The sequence below is a fragment of the Onthophagus taurus genome, chromosome 6 (genome assembly GCF_036711975.1).
Source record: "Onthophagus taurus isolate NC chromosome 6, IU_Otau_3.0, whole genome shotgun sequence".
NCBI lineage: Eukaryota > Metazoa > Arthropoda > Insecta > Coleoptera > Scarabaeidae > Onthophagus > Onthophagus taurus.
The window spans coordinates 22,322,238-22,340,007 of record NC_091971.1 but is presented as its reverse complement, the minus strand read 5'-3'; the positions used below and the strand labels follow the sequence as shown (position 1 = coordinate 22,340,007).

At 30.6% G+C, this 17,770-nt stretch overlaps 2 protein-coding genes across 2 annotated transcripts in view; both read left to right on the top strand.

The window, feature by feature from the left end:
* The window catches only part of LOC111416237 (ubiquitin-protein ligase E3C), a 31,027-nt gene extending 29,013 nt beyond the window's left edge, over nucleotides 1-2,014 (top strand). Inside the window, exons 10-13 of the mRNA XM_023048206.2 lie at nucleotides 706-950; nucleotides 1,009-1,215; nucleotides 1,275-1,530; nucleotides 1,580-2,014. Of these exons, the coding sequence (XP_022903974.1) occupies nucleotides 706-950; nucleotides 1,009-1,215; nucleotides 1,275-1,530; nucleotides 1,580-1,878 (1,007 nt within the window). The 3' untranslated portion in view covers nucleotides 1,879-2,014. The remainder of the gene's footprint in view (nucleotides 1-705; nucleotides 951-1,008; nucleotides 1,216-1,274; nucleotides 1,531-1,579) is intronic.
* A 7,834-nt stretch (nucleotides 2,015-9,848) lies between these two features.
* Nucleotides 9,849-17,465, top strand: LOC111416254 (triokinase/FMN cyclase-like). Its single transcript, XM_023048222.2, has 3 exons — nucleotides 9,849-9,927; nucleotides 9,990-11,610; nucleotides 17,163-17,465. The coding sequence occupies exons 2-3, from the start codon at nucleotides 10,106-10,108 to the stop codon at nucleotides 17,407-17,409; spliced, it is 1,752 nt and encodes a 583-aa protein (XP_022903990.1). The 5' UTR covers nucleotides 9,849-9,927; nucleotides 9,990-10,105; the 3' UTR covers nucleotides 17,410-17,465.
* The last annotated feature ends 305 nt before the right edge of the window (nucleotides 17,466-17,770 follow it).

The following is a 17,770-nucleotide window of genomic DNA, read 5'->3' as shown; positions in this document are numbered from 1 at the left end:
GTATGTAATAACACACTATGTAAGTTTGTAAGTGAACAAATCAACTATTCGGCACACATTTGAAGACAAGTTCTAAATTCTTTGAAAGAATTACGAATTTCCGCCAGTGGTAGAGATTCTATCACATTAATTATTCTTAGTTTTAATAGTTCTGCATCGCCCTGTAATAGTTCAGTGTAAACAATTTGCTTCAATCGTTCCCAAAAATAAAAATCCATAATTGTAAGCTCAGGACTATGTGCTGGTCATAAAATAGGACCATTCGGTCACAATGTGTGATGGTGAGCTAGGCAACCGTCTCGCTGAAAGTACATTGACCGTATAAAATTTAAGGGTAATTCATCAAGTTGTTCATTAAAATGTTGACTTCGTCTAGAGAGTGTAGAATTTGGATTTACATCACTCTTCTATGGTTACATATCATAATTTGATCTTTGAAAAAATTTTAGTTTAGAAAAAAGGTCAAATTTTTAGATAAAAACGGGAATAATTAGTTAACTTCTATAGTTAGAGTATAAAATTCGTGCGATTTAGTTGTTTGAAATAATCCGACGCATTATTTATGCTGAGATAAGTTTGAAAATTCGGTAATAAAAATTTTTTTCCTCTCTGTAACTCGATCCGGGGACATACTGTATTTTACATACGGGGACATTTTTTTTACATTTTCAATTAATTATAAATTATGCTTTAATTTATTTTTAGATTCTGTAATGAAACAACGTTTACGAATCCAATTTATTAATAACGTCGGTTTAGAGGAAGCAGGAATTGATGGAGGTGGTATCTTTAAAGAATTCATAAACGAAGTATTAAAAACAGCATTCGACCCAAACAGAGGATTCTTTCTTTTAACCGCTGATAATACTTTGTACCCCAATCCAAACGTTCACCTTTTAATAGAAAATTATAGGGATCATTACTATTTTATTGGTCGTCTAGTTGGAAAAGTAACAAATTAATAAATGTTTTTACGATTTTACCAATTTAAAACGCATTCATTTTCAGGCAGTCTTCGAAAATATTCTCGTTGATTTACCTTTAGCAGAGTTTTTCCTAGCTAAACTCTTAGTCGATAAAGCAAGCGCCCATTTCTTACAATCTTTAGACCCAATTCTTTACCGTAACTTGCTTTATTTAAGAGATTATACAGGAGATGTTCAAGATTTAGGATTGGATTTTACTTTAGTAAATAATGACTTAGGAGAAACTAGAGTAAATTAATGTTAATATCTTAATTTAATTTATTTCTTATATTTTTTTTTGTCATAAAGGTAGTAGAATTAAAACCAGGGGGAAGAAATATAGCTGTCACAAATGATAATCGATTAGAGTACATCCACAAATTAGCGGATTTAAAATTAAACACTCAAATTTCGCAACAATGCGCCGCTTTTCGTGAAGGCTTAGACAGCGTGGTTCCCATTTTATGGTTACGTTTATTTAATTATTATGAGCTCCAAGTGATTATAAGTGGTGATAATCAAGAGATTGATGTCGAAGATTTAAAGAATAATACTGCATATGGAGGTAAATTTTTTAAAAAGGAATTTATGATTATAATTAATTTTATTCGTAGGTGATTTTACATCTGAGCATCCAACTATAATCATGTTTTGGAAAATCGTCGATCGGTTTACTGAGACGCAAAAGAAACAACTATTAAAGTTTGTGACGAGTTGTTCTCGACCTCCATTGTTAGGATTTAAAGAATTAACTCCAAGTTTTTGCATTCAATCTTCTGGGTCTGAAGATCGTATGCCGACCGCTAGTACATGTTTAAATCTCCTAAAAATCCCGTTAATTAAAGATGAAGCGATACTTAAAAAAAAATTGTTACAAGCTATTGAACAACAAGCGGGTTTTGAATTATCTTAATTTTATTTCTATTTTTGTATAAAATTTTTTTTATTTTAAATATTATTTAATTTTGTATTTATGTTGTATATAAAAAGATACAAAGGTATATACATTTATAATTAAAATTGTGAGTAATAAATTAATTTAAAGAAAATTTTTACTTTATTTTTACTAGCATTTACTCCTGGATCTTACAAAGATCTTAAATCGGTTGTTGAAGTTGGTAACGTAATAGGAAGGGAAATAGGTTACATCAAAGAGAAATGGCCAGATTTTCAACACATATATACAGATGGATCATTGGTGTAGGTCCCGAACAGAAGTGTCTCATGTGGAATATAAAGGATGATTATAACTGTTGATATCCATGTTGCAAGTTTCGTTTAAATATTAAAATAATAAACAAATAAATATAACTTCTTATCTTGCAAAATTCAATTTATTTTAACGGAACCGGTTTCGACTAGTTTTACTTAGTCATCTTCAGCCGAATGGTCAATAAAATAAAATTAACATTACAAAGAAAAGACATATAAAAAACATTTTAAAAAATGAAATTACACTATAAAATACAATATATAAATAAATAAAAAACATTGAAGATTTCTTGGAATATGAGTATGAACATTTCCCGAAATGTTAATAAAAGTGTCCTCTTTCCAATGGACAAACACGTTTTGAAGAATAACTTTTAGTTTTTGAAAAAACAATATTTGAAGTTTTGAAAAAAATTTCGATGTTTTCTTCGATAATTTTCAAAATTCGCTATAAAATTAATATCTTGGAGAATCCTTGTGGAAATGTCACAAATTATTAATTATAGTATCCTCTTTTTAATGCAAAAGGCCGTTTTAAAAAATCGCTTTTAGTTCTTGAGAAATAAATTTTTGAAATGACCGACAATTTTTTTGAATTTTGCAATTTTCGCCGATTAAGTTTTAAAAATTCATATAAAATCGATTTCTTGGAATATGAGTATGAAAATTTCCCGAAATGTTAATAAAAGTGTCCTCTTTCCAATGAACCAACCCATTTTGAAAAATACTTTTTAGTTTTTGAGAAAACTATATTTGAAGTTTTGATAAAATTTTCGATGTTGCAATTTTCATCGATAACTTTCAAAATTCACTATAAAATTAATTTATTGAAGGATTCTTGTGGAAATATCACCAATTATTAATTAAAGTATCTACTTTTTAATGCAACAAGCCGTTTTGAAAAATCGCTTTCAGTTTTTGAGAAATAAATTTTTGAAATGACCGACAATTTTTTCGAATTTTGCAATTTTCGCCGATTAAGTTTTAAAAATTCGTATAAAATCGATTTCGTGGAATATGAGTATGAAAATATCCCGAAATGTTAATAAAAGTGTCCTCTTTCCAATGAACCAACACGTTTTGAAGAATAACTTTTAGTTTTTGAGAAAACAATATTTGAAGTTTTGAAAAAATTTTCGATGTTGCAATTTTCATCGATAACTTTCAAAATTCGCCATAAAATTAATTTCTTGAAGGATCGTTAAGGAAATATCACCAATTATTAATTAAAGTATCCTCTTTTTAATGCAAAAAGCCGTTTTGAAATATCACATTTAATTCTTGATAAAAAAATTTTTGAAATAATCGATAATTTTTTCGAATTTTGCAATTTTCGCTGATTAAGATTTAAAAATTCGTATAAAATTGATTTCTTGGAATATGAGTATGAAAATTTCCCGAAATGTTAATAAAAGTGTCCTTTTTCCAATGAACCAACCCATTTTGAAAAATACTTTGTAGTTTTTGAGAAAACAATATTTGAAGTTTTGATAAAATTTTCGATGTTGCTATTTTCATCGATATCTTTCAAAATTCACTATAAAATTAATTTATTGAAGGATTCTTGTGGAAATATCACCAATTATTAATTAAAGTATCTTCTTTTTAATGCAACAAGCCGTTTTGAAAAATCGCTTTCAGTTTTTGAGAAATAAATTTTTGAAATGACCGACAATTTTTTCGAATTTTGCAATTTTCGCCGATTGAGTTTTAAAAATTCATATAAAATCGATTTCTTGGAATATGAGTATGAACATTTCGCAATATGTTAATAAAAGTGTCCTCTTTCCAATAAATCAACCCGTTTTGAACAATAACTTTTAGTGGATCCAAATAAGTTGACATATCTTATCAGCTTTCTTATTAATTTCATTTTTATTCAAATATCACAATAATGTGGCAATATAGGGTATCACTTCAGAAATGTTTTATTTGCTTGTTGTTATTACGTTGCTATAATTTTTTTTTCATAATTATTTAAATAAATGTATAAAGTGTATAACTGTTGCAATTCAGACATCGGGTTTAATCAGGTACTATAACAAATATTCCAACAAACTTTTGACGTTTTTGTTTGATGTTCTACGCGATTTTGTGTGAAAGTAACTCTTTTTTTTATTATATAAATTAAATAATCATCATGTATTTTAAAACTACATATCTCGAGAAGTAATTTCCATTTTTGGAATTAAAAAAATAATAAGTGGGGCCAATATTATATGAATGCAAAGTCGTGACATTTTATTCTAATACTTAACTGTTCTCAAAATAAGCTCACTTTCAACTGATAATGAGTTAGTAACAATACACTAGTGATGGAACGGATAGTGATTTTGCGAAAAGCCGGATACCGGATATTCGGCTATTATGGTTATAATTTCTGGTACATTTCTGAAGTGATACCCTACATTACCCCATTATTGCGATATTTGAATAAAAATGAAATTAATACGAAAGCTGATAAGATATGTCAACTTATTGGATCCAAGATACAAAATGAACTTTTTTAATGATGATTTAACTAACGAAGCAACACAAGAGGATACTTTAATTAATAATTGGCGATATTCCCACAAGGATCCTTCAAGAAATGAATTTTATAGCGAATTTTGAAAATTGCTACATCGAAAATTTTATCAAAACTTCAAATATTGTATTCTCAAAAACTAAAAGTTATTTTTCAAAACGGGTTGCTTCATTGGAAAGAGGATACTTTTATTAACACTTTGGATAATTTTCATGCTCATATTCCAAGAAATGGATTTTATACGAATTTTTAAAACTTAATCGGCGAAAATTGTAAAATTCGAAAAAATTGTCGATTATTTCAAAAATTTATTTCTCAAGAACTGAAAGTGATTTTTTAAAACGGCTTTTTGCATTAAAAAGAGGATACTTTAATTAATAATTGGTAATATATCCACAAGGACCCTTTAAGAAATGAATTTTATAGCGAATTTTGAAAGTTATCGATAAAAATTTTATGAAAACTTCAAATATTGTTTTCTCAAAAACTAAAAGTTATTTTTCAAAACGTATTGGTTCATTGGAAAGAGGACACTTTTATTAACACTTTGGAAAACTTTCATACTCATATTCCCAGAAATAGATTTTATACGAATTTTTAAAACTTGATCGGCAAAAATTGCTAAACATATTTGTGTTTGATATGATGACTGAGAAACATAATAAGAAAGCATACATTCTCCAATACGCAGATGACACGGTGTTAATATCGCATGATCGTACTTTGAATGGAGCATTAGAAACTCTTCAAAATCTGACGGAAAAAATAGAAAGCTGGTATAGAACATGGCGTAATCAAATTAACCCACAAAAAACACAGTTATTATTACCATTCCATAGAATATCTGGTAGATCACCTAAAATATCGATAGCTAATATGTTGATTACTCCAATTAAGGTGTGCAAATATTTAGGGATTGATCTAGATAACAAATTAAAATTTAATATTCACACTAAAAAATCGAACGCTAGGACGAAATATCTTAGATGTTTAACATATATAAACAGAGGCATCAGTTTTAAATGCGCAGTCGACATTTATAAAACCATTTGCAGACCGATTTTGGATTATGGAGCATCAATTTTGTGCTATGTAGGAAACCAACCCAGACGAAATCTTGAAGTTGCCGAGAGAACGTGTTTAAGATGCATAACAAAATTAAGAAACCCTAGAAATCCACTTTATAACCTGTCGAATCAACTTCTTTATGAGAAATGTAAAATAACACCAATTACAGACTGAATAGTTGCACTTGCTAATGAAAGCAATTTAAAAATAACTGAAAACCACAGTCTCAGATCGCTATTTCTTTCGGATAATAACCCTTTACAGGATGTCAATTAGTTATTTGTTGAATGATATCAAGTAAATTATAATTATTATATGGATGAGAGTTCAGCAAGGGCAGGAGGACCTCGGTCGAGAGCCCGTTCCGGAGAATATGACAATATAATAAATTTAAAATATAACTGTAAATAATGTTTGTATAATAATTGTAATTCCGGAATAAATACTTTTACTACTACTACTCGAAAAAATTGTCGATCATTTCAAGAATTTATTTCTCAAAAATTAAAAGCGATTTTTCAAAACGGCTTGTTGCAGTAAAAAGAGGATACTTTAATTAATAATTGGTGATAATTCCACAAGGATCCTTCAAGAAATTAATTTTATAGCGAATTTTGAAAGTTATCGATGAAAATTGTAACATCGAAAATTTTATCAAAATTTCAAATATTGTTTTCTCAAAAACTAAAGATTATTTTTCAAAACGAGTTGGTTCATTGGAAAGAGGACACTTTTATTAACACTTTGGGAAATTTTCATACTCATATTCCAAGAACTGGATTGTATACGAATTTTTAAAACTTAATCGGCGAAAATTGTAAAATTCGAAAAAATTGTTGATCATTTCAAAAATTTATTTCTCAAGAATTGAAAGTGATTTTTCAAAACGGCTTTTTGCATTAAAAGAAGATACTTTAATTAATAATTGGTAATATTTCCACAAGGATCCTTCATGAAATGAATTTTGTAGCGAATTTTGAAAATTATCGATGAAAATTCAAAACGTCGAAAATTTTATCAAAACTTCAAATATTGCTTTCTCAAAAACTAAAAGTTGTTTTTCAAATCGGGTTAGTTCATTGGAAAGAGGACACTTTTATTAACACTTTGGAAAATTTTCATACTCATATTTCCAGAACTGGATTTTATACAAATTTTTAAAACTTAATCGGCGAAAATTGTAAAATTCGAAAAAATTGTGGATTAGTTCAAAAATTTATTTCTCAAGAACTAAAAGCGATTTTTCAAAACGGCTTTTTGGATTAAAAGAAGAATACTTTAATTAATAATTGGTAATATTTCCACAAGGATCCTTTAAGAAATGAATTTTATAGCGAATTTTGAAAATTATTGATGAAAATTGCAACATCGAAAATTTTATCAAATCTTCAAATATTGTTTTCTCAAAAACTAAAAATTATTTTTCAAAACGGGTTGGTTCATTGGAAAGAGGACACTTTTATTAACACTTTGGGAAATTTTCATACTCATATTTCCAGAACTGGATTTTATACAAATTTTTAAAAGTTAATCGGCGAAAACTGCTAAATTCGAAAAAATTGTCGATCACTTCAAAAATTTATTTTTCAAGAACTAAAAGTGATTTTTCAAAACGGCTTTTTGCATTAAAAACAGGATACTTTAATTAATAATCGAAAGTGATAACAGCGACAGTTCTGTTAGTAATGAATGTGATGATGAGTTACATACGAAGAGAAGGAAACTAGACGAAACTTCAACAAGAGATTTTATGTATCGAATTGGGATTGTTACAATGAGGTTGCTGAAGCCAAACTTGATATAAATAAAGTTGTATTCAATGAAAAATGTCCTATTGAGGTTGAACTTGGTTATTATCTGCAGTGTCCAACACCTAAAAAAGATACTAATTCTTGTGAATGGTGGAGTACTAACAATAAGTAATAGGTTTTTAATATCCGGCTAAAGCCGGATATCCATTCCACCACTACAATACACCCAATTTACTAAATTAAGTTATAATCATGTATGTTAATCGTATAAGAGAGATTGGTATTATTTCCGAGTTTGGACGCAAAAGTGGGGCAGTTCGATTGAGCTGAAGAGGGAAGATATCATATTGAAGATATTGAAACGTTATCGGAGATATGGAAGAGCTTCGCATCATGAGTGCTATAAGTCACTAAGGAATGAAACGACCAGAGCTGTCAAAAAAAGGCCTATTTTAAGTACCAGTGTGACAGACATCATAATAACAAAAAGTGTCTTTGGTCAGAAATCAAAAAAATTTAATATTTCAAACAGGGAGTATACAACGTTACCTCCTGCTTTGAGAGACCCGAACCTTCTTAACTCTGAGTTCGTCTTGCCTCAGCCTCAATTACCGGACGACACGATCATTGAGCACTACCGTTCTAATCCCTTGATTTCACCCGAGCAGAGGATGCGTTTCGAGCACGTTTCCGAGGTTGAGGTGCTTTGCGCCTCCTCTTCTATCAGGAGCACTGCTACGGGTGCTGATGGACTGAACGCAAAATGTCTGGGTGTATTACTCATGTCTTTAATGCGTGCATAGATACTTTTCCTGAAGCATGGAAGGAGTCACTTGTGATACCCATACCGAAAAGAAACCCATAGGTAAAGGATTTGAGACCGATCAGCATTCTACCTATTTTAGCGAAGATATTTGAGAAATTGTTGGAGACTCAGCTCCGTCGCCATATTAACACTTTTAACTTGTTGCCTCGCTATCAGTCAAGTTTTAGATCGGGATATGGATGTGCCACCGCGCTGACTTGCGTGATTGATGATCAGCTGTTGTTGATCGTGTCCATTCGGATTCTCTGGATGTCACATGTGGAGTTCCCCAAGGTGCTATCCTATCACCAATTCTGTTCGCTTTATATACCTATGATCTACCAAGTCGTCTTCTGGGATGCAACCACCTGTACGCCGACGAGACTCATACACAGATCCAGATATCCACAAGACGCCGCGGGTGCTGAGAATAGTATCAATTCTACCTTGGAGGCTTTGCTTAAATACACAAAACGACACTGCCTTGTGATGAACCCAACGAAATCACAAGCTATTCTGTTCGGACCGACACGTGGACGTGGGTGCGAGGATCAACTCGGGTCTGTGCCTATCCCGTTTTTCGATTGTGTTAAGGATCTTGGTCTCTTTCTGGACAGGAATCTGCGTTTTGTTAAGAATACCTCTTACTTAATAAGTAAGTCATACAGCGCTCTTAAGTCCATATTTCATCAGCGGCATGTTTTCTCCAAGTCTTGTAAGCTGTGTGAATCTTTAGTGCTTAGCAACTTGAAGTACTTGGACACGGTCTATGGTGAGTTTTTGTATAGAAGGGATAAAGACAGATTACAAAAAGTGCAGAATTCCTGTCTTAGAATGATTTACGGGATTCGTCGTCCTCACCGTATTAGCCACAAGCTGTCTGACTGTGGTTGGTTAAACTTGGAAAACCGCCGGCGGTTGCATTCGGTTAGTTTTCTTTATAAAATTTTGATCTCGGGTTCCCCTCCATATCTGCATTGTAGATTTGTACCCAGAAGAGATACGCATAGTGTTAACACTAGATATGCTAACTTACTAACTATCCCCTCGCATAGATCGCTTGTGAGTCGCTACAAAATTGTGTTATATCAAACCGATAATTAATTTAGTTTTAGTTTTGTCTGTTTTATTTTTTTTTCTCTTTTTCTTTTTTATTATTTTTTTTTAAGTTTAAGTATCATTAGTTAGTTAGCTAAGTTTAGATGTGTTTGTGATGACCATTGGAAGATCACGGATCGTCTTCGACGAATTCTGTGAAATAGCTCATTTTGCTTCCCTCAAATTTATATTGTTACAGCTGTATTTGCTTTGCTATTAGCAATTCGATATTGTAGTTTTTTCTTATAGTTTTTGTACTTTGAGTGTGCAATAAATTTATTATTATTATTATTATATAATAAGAAATAGAATCAAAAGAAACTATGTTACTGGACAATGATGTGACATGAAGTTCAAACTCCAGAACCCGACCAGTAGAAGAATACAATACAAATACTTGACAAATACATTTAATTCAATTTGACATTTTTTGTGTGATGTTTTAAATGATATTTATTTAATTTAATGGAACATTTTAAATTAATATTTGTGCTAATCCTTGTAAGTCTACCAATTTTATTATAAGAATTTATTATAAATATAATTTTCATTCTAAATTTAAGCAATAACGTATAGAAAGAGTATGATTTCAGAAGATAACCTCAAAGATTTCAAATCGTAACCCCAATTTTTCCTATTCCTACGTTTTAATTATCTTGTATCTTAAAAAGTTATAATAATGGCAATGGCTGGTGATGTTTTATTACGAAACCAACACTTTATCAATAATGTTCCAACGGTACCCATTGAAAGTCTGCTAGGTTTGGTTTCTTGTAACCCCCAATTGGCTTTATTCGATTTTGCAAATGTGGTTGTTCGTAAAGATTACGAAGAAATGGATGAAGTAAAATTAATTGCTGGAGGAGCCTCGGGTCACGAACCCTGTTACGCTGGATTTGTTGGTAAAGGAATGCTAACGGCAGCCATACAAGGTGATATATACATAGCACCATCCAGCTTAAACATACTTCGTACAATACTTGAATTATCCACCGAACGATGTTTAGGCGTTTTAGCTATAATTGCTAATAACTGTGGAGATCGATTAAATTTTGGATTAGCCATTGAAAGAGCGCAAAGTATGGGTATAAAAGCACGATTATTAGTTGTTACTGATGATTGTAGTATGATGCCTAAACCTAGAGAAAAACGGGGCCTTACCGGAGTTTTTATTGTACAAAAAATCGCTGGGGAATTAGCAAAATTAGGAAAAACTGTAGAAGAAATCTATGATTTTTGCGATGATTTTCAAAAAAATATATTTTCTATTTCTGTTTCTATAAAACAGTGCAAAAATATTGAACTAGGTAGTTGTTACACATGCGAATATAGTTTACCAAAAATCAGTTTAGAAATTGCTGCTGGTTTACACGGCGAAACGGGAAATATTCAAATGCCACTAACATCAGCAGAAAATATTTGTAAAATCATCTTCAATGAAATGACAAATGAAAACAATGAGCACAAATTAATGATTGACGCGACAACCCCTGTAATTGTATTAGTAAATAATTTAGGGTCAGCTTCAAAACTAGAAGTAAACATTTTTACAAAAGAAATTTTAAGTTACTTAAGAACGTTAAACGTCCCAGTCATTCGAGTTATCATAGGAAAATTCATAACTTCAATTGATATGCATGGATTTATTATAACAATAATACAATTAAAAGATCCCACCACCATCCTTCCTATGTTGGACGAAAAAGTAGATTGCGCTGCTTGGGTCCAACCGTTAATCTTAGACAACACCCCAGATATCAACATGTTAGAAAGCAAAAATAAACCTTCAAATAATTTCGAACTCCGTGGTCCACGTTTAGGAAAAAGACAAGCAAATACGTTTCTTTTAGTAATTCAATTTGCTTGTGACGCATTAATTTCTTGCGAGAAACAAATCAATATTATCGATTCGGAATTTGGGGATGGAGACGCAGGTACAAGAATAAAACAAGCCGCTGTGGCTATTAACGGTCAATTGCCGTCACCAAATTTAAATTGTCCGTTTGTGTTTTTACTCAAGATTGGTTCAATTTTTGAAACAGCAACCGGGGGAACTACGGGTTGTTTATATGCTATTATGTTTGAAGCTGCAGGGAAACAATTTATGGACGTTGATGAAAATCTATTGGTTGATGGTAAAATGTGGTTACAGGCATTGAAAAGAGCTATATCCGCTTTAATTATGTAAGTTCATAAAGTATATTTTACCACGTTAACTAGACTTAATATCTCCTTGTTGTGAATATTTGCGGGGTATGTGATGTGAAATTTATTTCTGTTTATATGTGGATGTTAGGTATGTATGTTTTATTATCTATTAATAACTCATTTCAAATAACTTATTAGGAAATTAATAAAAAAGGCAGGAACAGAATAAGAGTCAATAACAAAAAAAAAATGGGAGTATTCAGGTGAATTTACAACACCCGAAGAACTAACAATACTTATTGGTTGTAATTACTGAAAAAGGATTGACAGTACTAAAAATACTAAGATCACAAGTTACAGTACCGTATTATATTACCATGCTCTCTTACGTCATTATATCTGTTTCATTAGTTCCTATTTCTGTAGGCTGCATGGATTTAGTGACGCCAGTTCTATTTGCACGCCAGTAAAGGTTTACACTACATGTGCGAAAACAAAAATAAGTGACAGGCCAGTTTCATTTTTAAAGTGTATTGCACAGTGCGCAATATATCGAGTGAACTTTCCGAAGCATGCAAAATAGTCGATGGAAAAAAAGATCGTGCCTGGGTTAAAGCATGGATTAGTCGTCGATCTACGTGCTAGGTGCTTCTGCAAAACTTCTACGAGAACTCGCAGCAGAAGATTCTGCAAGCTATAAAAATCATCTACGGATGACAAAACAAAATTTTGATACTCTTCTGGATTGTGTTCTGATAAGCACTATTATTACCATACACCCATAAACACATCCCATAAACACGGATAAGATTCATAGCCTTCAAGAAATATTAATTGCTAATAACTGTGGAGTTAGATTAAATTTTGGATTAGCTATTGAAAGAGCGCAAAGTATGGGTATAAAAGCACGATTATTAGTTGTTACTGATGATTGTAGTATGATGCCTAAACCTAGAGAAAAACGGGGCCTTACCGGAGTTTTTGTTGTACAAAAAATCGCTGGGGAATTAAGAAATTTCTTCAAGAAATTTCAAAATGTGTCCATTGCAGGATCTTTTTAAAAACAATGTAAAAACGATATTTTTTCCAATTTTGCCTTGAAACTATGTCAGATAATAGATATTAGATACGCTATACAGCGTGTTCATAAAGCTTAGTTACTTTTGATGTTTTTCAAATGACTTTTTCATATATTTTTTAAATGGAACATCCTGTATATTGTGTGCTGGTTGAATTGCCCATCAAGTTACCTTTAAGTAATGGTAAGTATGTGATATATCTAATTTTAGTAGTTTTCCTGATATTTAGAATTTTAAGAATAATGTGTAATAAAATATGCGTTATTGTACTTAATATTATATTCTGTCTATTTTTATCAATTCATTTTGTTCTTCCTTTTATTAGTTGATTAATATTTTATAATGTAAAATATTTTGCTGCAATATACAAAATTTTAATGCGACTTGATACTTTATGAGATTTAAAAAGATGTAAGTAATAAAATATGCAATTGTTCTGCCATATAATTTACGACTTTAGAGAAAATAAGAGGCACATGTTAAGAGATACCTCAAGATCTTTTATACAGCGCATTAATGCTTGTACAAAGGATAATCTAAATACTAATTAAATTAATACCTACTCGTTGAGCAACGTTTAGTAATTGTTTATAGTTGTTGCTGCATTTCCTTCAAATAATTTAGTAATTAAAAAAGGGATTTATTTGCCATTTAATTGTATTTTTATCACCTTTTGATATTTATTTATTAAAGTTTTTTTAATTGTATTTTAATATAATATTACTGATTTACAAATGACAGACGAACAAAAAAGAAAAAACAAAAAAAGGACAGAATAATATTACAATAATGACATTTTATTACATATTTTTCTTTAAATTCTAAATATCAGGAAAACTATTAAAGTTAGACATGTGACATACTTACTATTAATTAAAGGGAACTTGATGAGCAATTCAACTAGCACACAATATACAGGATGTTCCATTTAAAGAACTTAAGAAAAAGCCATTTGAAAAACATCAACAGTAACTAAGCTTTATACACACCTGTATAGTGTATCTAATATCTTTGAATACTATCATCAATGAAGTGTATACACAATTGGGCTCGCCGAATCGATTTTCCACAAGCGTGGCCTAAACCATGATTACGTGTGAAAATAGCCTTGTCCGTAATTAAAACTTTATTAGTAAGGTTTGGGTTCAACTGATGCTGATGCAGCAACCACTCGTAAAATTGTACTCGAGGGGGATGATCCACTGTTAGTAGGGCTTATACAGGTTGCACGTGATATGGATGGAGTTGGTTGTGCCTCAATATTCGCCAAATTGTAGATTGCGAGATTGTGGCTGATGCTTCTCCATTTTGTCCAAGTCTTAGTTGAATATTGCCATTTTCCCTACCACATTCTCTCTGGAAACCTTTCTGCATAGAGACGAGTTGCAAACACAGAATTTTGCTGTGATTCCCCTATGCCATTACCATGTTCATAAGTTCCTCGTTAGAGAAATTGTGCGCCATAATTTTTATAAGCTTCAAATATTATTACTTATTACACAATTTAAATGGCACAATGACAAAAGTGTACATACTTAAACAACAGTTGTTAAAATTCCAATTGTTTATCACCATCGCAGTTTCAAGTAATTTCTATGCATTCATAATTCGAAAATTAATTTCAAGGATATCTAGGAAACTAAAAAACTTTCGCTACAATTTTTTTCACCAATTAATCATTATTTGTCATGAGGAATGAATCCGCAAGTTTATGCGTATTGAGAATCACCCTGTATATGGTTGTATAAACAAATTTAATTGTATTCATAATATGATAAAATATACAGGTGTTCCATTTAAATTGTGACGTACTCTCGGTTACGCGTAAATGGAACCCCTGTATAAGTGAAAATAATTTTACGTAATAGAAAGTGATGAGTCAAACAACTTTTGTATAAAATATTTTTTTGTTTTTCAAACGGTTATCCACCGTCGCGCCGAAATACTAATAACTCATCCTGTATACAGGATGTTTAAGTCTGTAAGTTATAATCACAAATACTAGAGTCAAAATAATGACGATTGGTGTAAAAATTGTTGGTCTAAACTCTAAACCCAAAATGCCTAGGATATGGACCTTCAAAGTTAAGAAATTTTTAAACATTTTCTTAAATATTTTCAATATGGTTGTCTTAGAAAGATAAAATTTGGCAAACAGTGCAATGTTATCGTGAGAAATCGTATAAGATCACTTTTGATAATATGCAGACACGGGATCAATGCTATACAGGTGTTCACAAAGGTTATTTCTTTAAAACTTTTTTATTATGTCATAAACCAATTTTCCAACTGATTCTAAAACCTATTTCAATTTTGAAATTATTTTTACTCTTACAAATTTTTGATTAGACGCACCGTTTTCGAGTTATTCACAAAAAGATTTAAGATTGTTTAAAAGAAATCTGTCAAATTATTACTCAACGTAGCATGAAATCTAGATTTTCCTCAACAAAATTATTCTTCAGCATTTCTCAAATTAATGGTTATCTATAGAAAGTACTTTTTTCTAAAAACGCAGCATCAATAGTACATTTTTCCATCATAGTATGGCAACACTGTACTTGCAACGAATGATCAGCAATTTTTAATTTTTGTACTCTCGACAAATGGATGGATACAATTGCTGTTCATGTAAGACATGCCATGTTCCTATGGACATTCTGAAATGTCTAAACTGTTGCTATCAACAATACTAGGTGTATTACGATCTGCCACAAAATCCAAAATGTTTTCTTCTAGTTTGGGTGTACGAACTGACCTCTGATTACCGTTATTTACATGCTTCTGTTTTAAATTTCCTGTCTCACGTAAATGTCTTTCGATATTTAGAAATGTTTTTCTATCAGTTAGAAAATTTAAAGGTTTATGACATAATATAATTATTAAAGAAATAACCTTTGTGAACATTCTGTATAGCATTGATCACGTGGTTCGATATTTCCAATAGTGATCTTAAACGATTTCTTGTGATAACATTGCAGTGTTTGTCAAATTTAGTCTTTCTAAGGGCCGGTTTATCAATGTCGAGTTAAATCTGTTAGATACGCAACTCATGGATAAACTTGCCTAACAGATAACCTCGGTGAACCGTTTATCCAGCAACTTTCTACCCGACAGGCAGCAACCTACGAGATAGAACATAGATGGTACCCCTAAGTGTGAATTACTAGAGTATTATTTATTGTCTATAACATTTTTATATTCGTTTGCCAAATCCATCAGCAAGTTCTTTTCCATCTTGCTTATCCATCATCACAATTATAAGCTTAATTTATTTTTTGACGTTATATTTTGATTTTATTGTCATTTCCTTTCACCAAGCAACCAAGCTTGTGCTCACATTTTTTTAACAATATCTAGTAGGTAAACCCTTAACCAGTACTTCAATCTGGTGGGTATCCAAATGTCATATTTATCTATAAGATTACCCTAAACTACGGGTGGATAAACGATTCGTCGACATTATCTATCAGCTACAATTTTAATTGACAGATAAATCGTCTTAACTAGATATTGATAAACCGGCCCTAAGACAAACGATATTGAAAATATTTAAGAAAATGTTTGAAAATTTCTTAACCTTGAAGGCCTATATCTGAGGGTATCGTCATTTTGACTCTAGTATTTGTGATTAAAATTATGCCACAACTTACGGAAACACCCTGTATATATCAGAAACTTTAAACTAAATTAATAACTATTTGAAATATGTATTCATAATTATCTATCTTCCATTCCCCTCTATGCTCAATTTTGTGAGCAAATATATAATATGTATTCTGAATAAATTAAAATATTTCATTCCTTTTTCTTTTTCTTTAAGTCGTGTTTAAATCTTTGGTCAACTTGGTACAATACGTTTTATTAACTTTGATGTACAGGGTGATGTAAAAATGTATGAAAAAGTATTTAACTTCAATAAGGTTCTATCTAAAATATTCTAGGTTTATTTATTCATTTCGAAGTTTTTTATATTATTTTTGACGTTATAAACGTCAATGTTTTAAATGACAGTTATCGTCACTTTATCGTCCAATTCTATCAATCATAATGAGTTACTAATTCTAATTCGTCTAATGAATACCATTTTTGACATTATTAATTTTTTTTAAACTAATTTTTTTCAGTTTTTTAAAATTTATTACCATTAGATCATGTCAATTTTGACGTAATAAGGGTTTATTAATATTTTAAACATCTTCTAATATTATTAACCTACTTTTTATTCTTTATAATCTTGCTTCTCCTAATTAAGATTTTTCGGAACAGTCATTTTATCGTTGATCAGATTTTAGCATTGAAAATGATACTTTGACGTTTCAAACGTCATATTAATTAAAAAAACAATCTGATGTTTAAAATGTTATTTTTAACCTCTAAATTGAAAGAAAGTAATCATTTAAAAATCTTATTATGAAAGAAATAAAATACTTTTTTACACATTCTTGTTCACCCTGTATTTAATATTTTTTAGAAATTAAATTAATCATTATTTTCATTTATTTATAGGTATACACACAGTAAAGAAGGTGATATGACACTAATAGACCCATTATGTACTTGTGCTCGAGTAATGGAAGAAAGTCTAAATTCCAATATGAGTGATGTGGAAGCTTTTGGTATGGCCGTAGCCTCTGCGGAAGAAACCGCTCAAAGAACTAAAATTGAACCTCGAAGTTATCCAGATCCGGGGGCTCACGCCGTTGGTATTTGGCTCAGAGCTGTTTATGAAGGTGTTAAATTACGTTGCGAGTAATCTTTTTTTTTATTACATATTTTTGAAATAAAAATCGTATTTGTTTGTTATCTTAATATGATTCATGCGGAGAGTTAAGCAATCTTAATTGTGACTTAATCGTTTTAATTAATCAAATTGAGTGAAGTGAGTTGATTCTTATTATTTATACAAGTAAAGTTTAAGATTTAAAATTTAATTTAAGCTTACAATTTAAAATATAATCTTTTTAGATAAGATATATCGTTTTAAATGGTTTATTGAGATGTTTTGGTGCAATTAATTTTTAGGCATTGATAAACTCATGAAATATTTGTACACAATGTATAAAGGTTATTAAAAGAAACACGCATATTTTGGTATTTTAAACATATTATTTCTC

What these genes read in the sequence shown, in the direction of transcription:
- LOC111416254 (XM_023048222.2), top strand. Translation starts at nt 10,106, where the DNA reads ATGGCAATGGCTGGTGATGTTTTATTACGAAACCAACACTTTATCAAT. An exon ending in GCTATATCCGCTTTAATTAT is followed by an intron (nt 11,611 to 17,162) that starts GTAAGTTCATAA and finishes ATTTATTTATAG; the next exon opens with GTATACACACAGTAAAGAAG.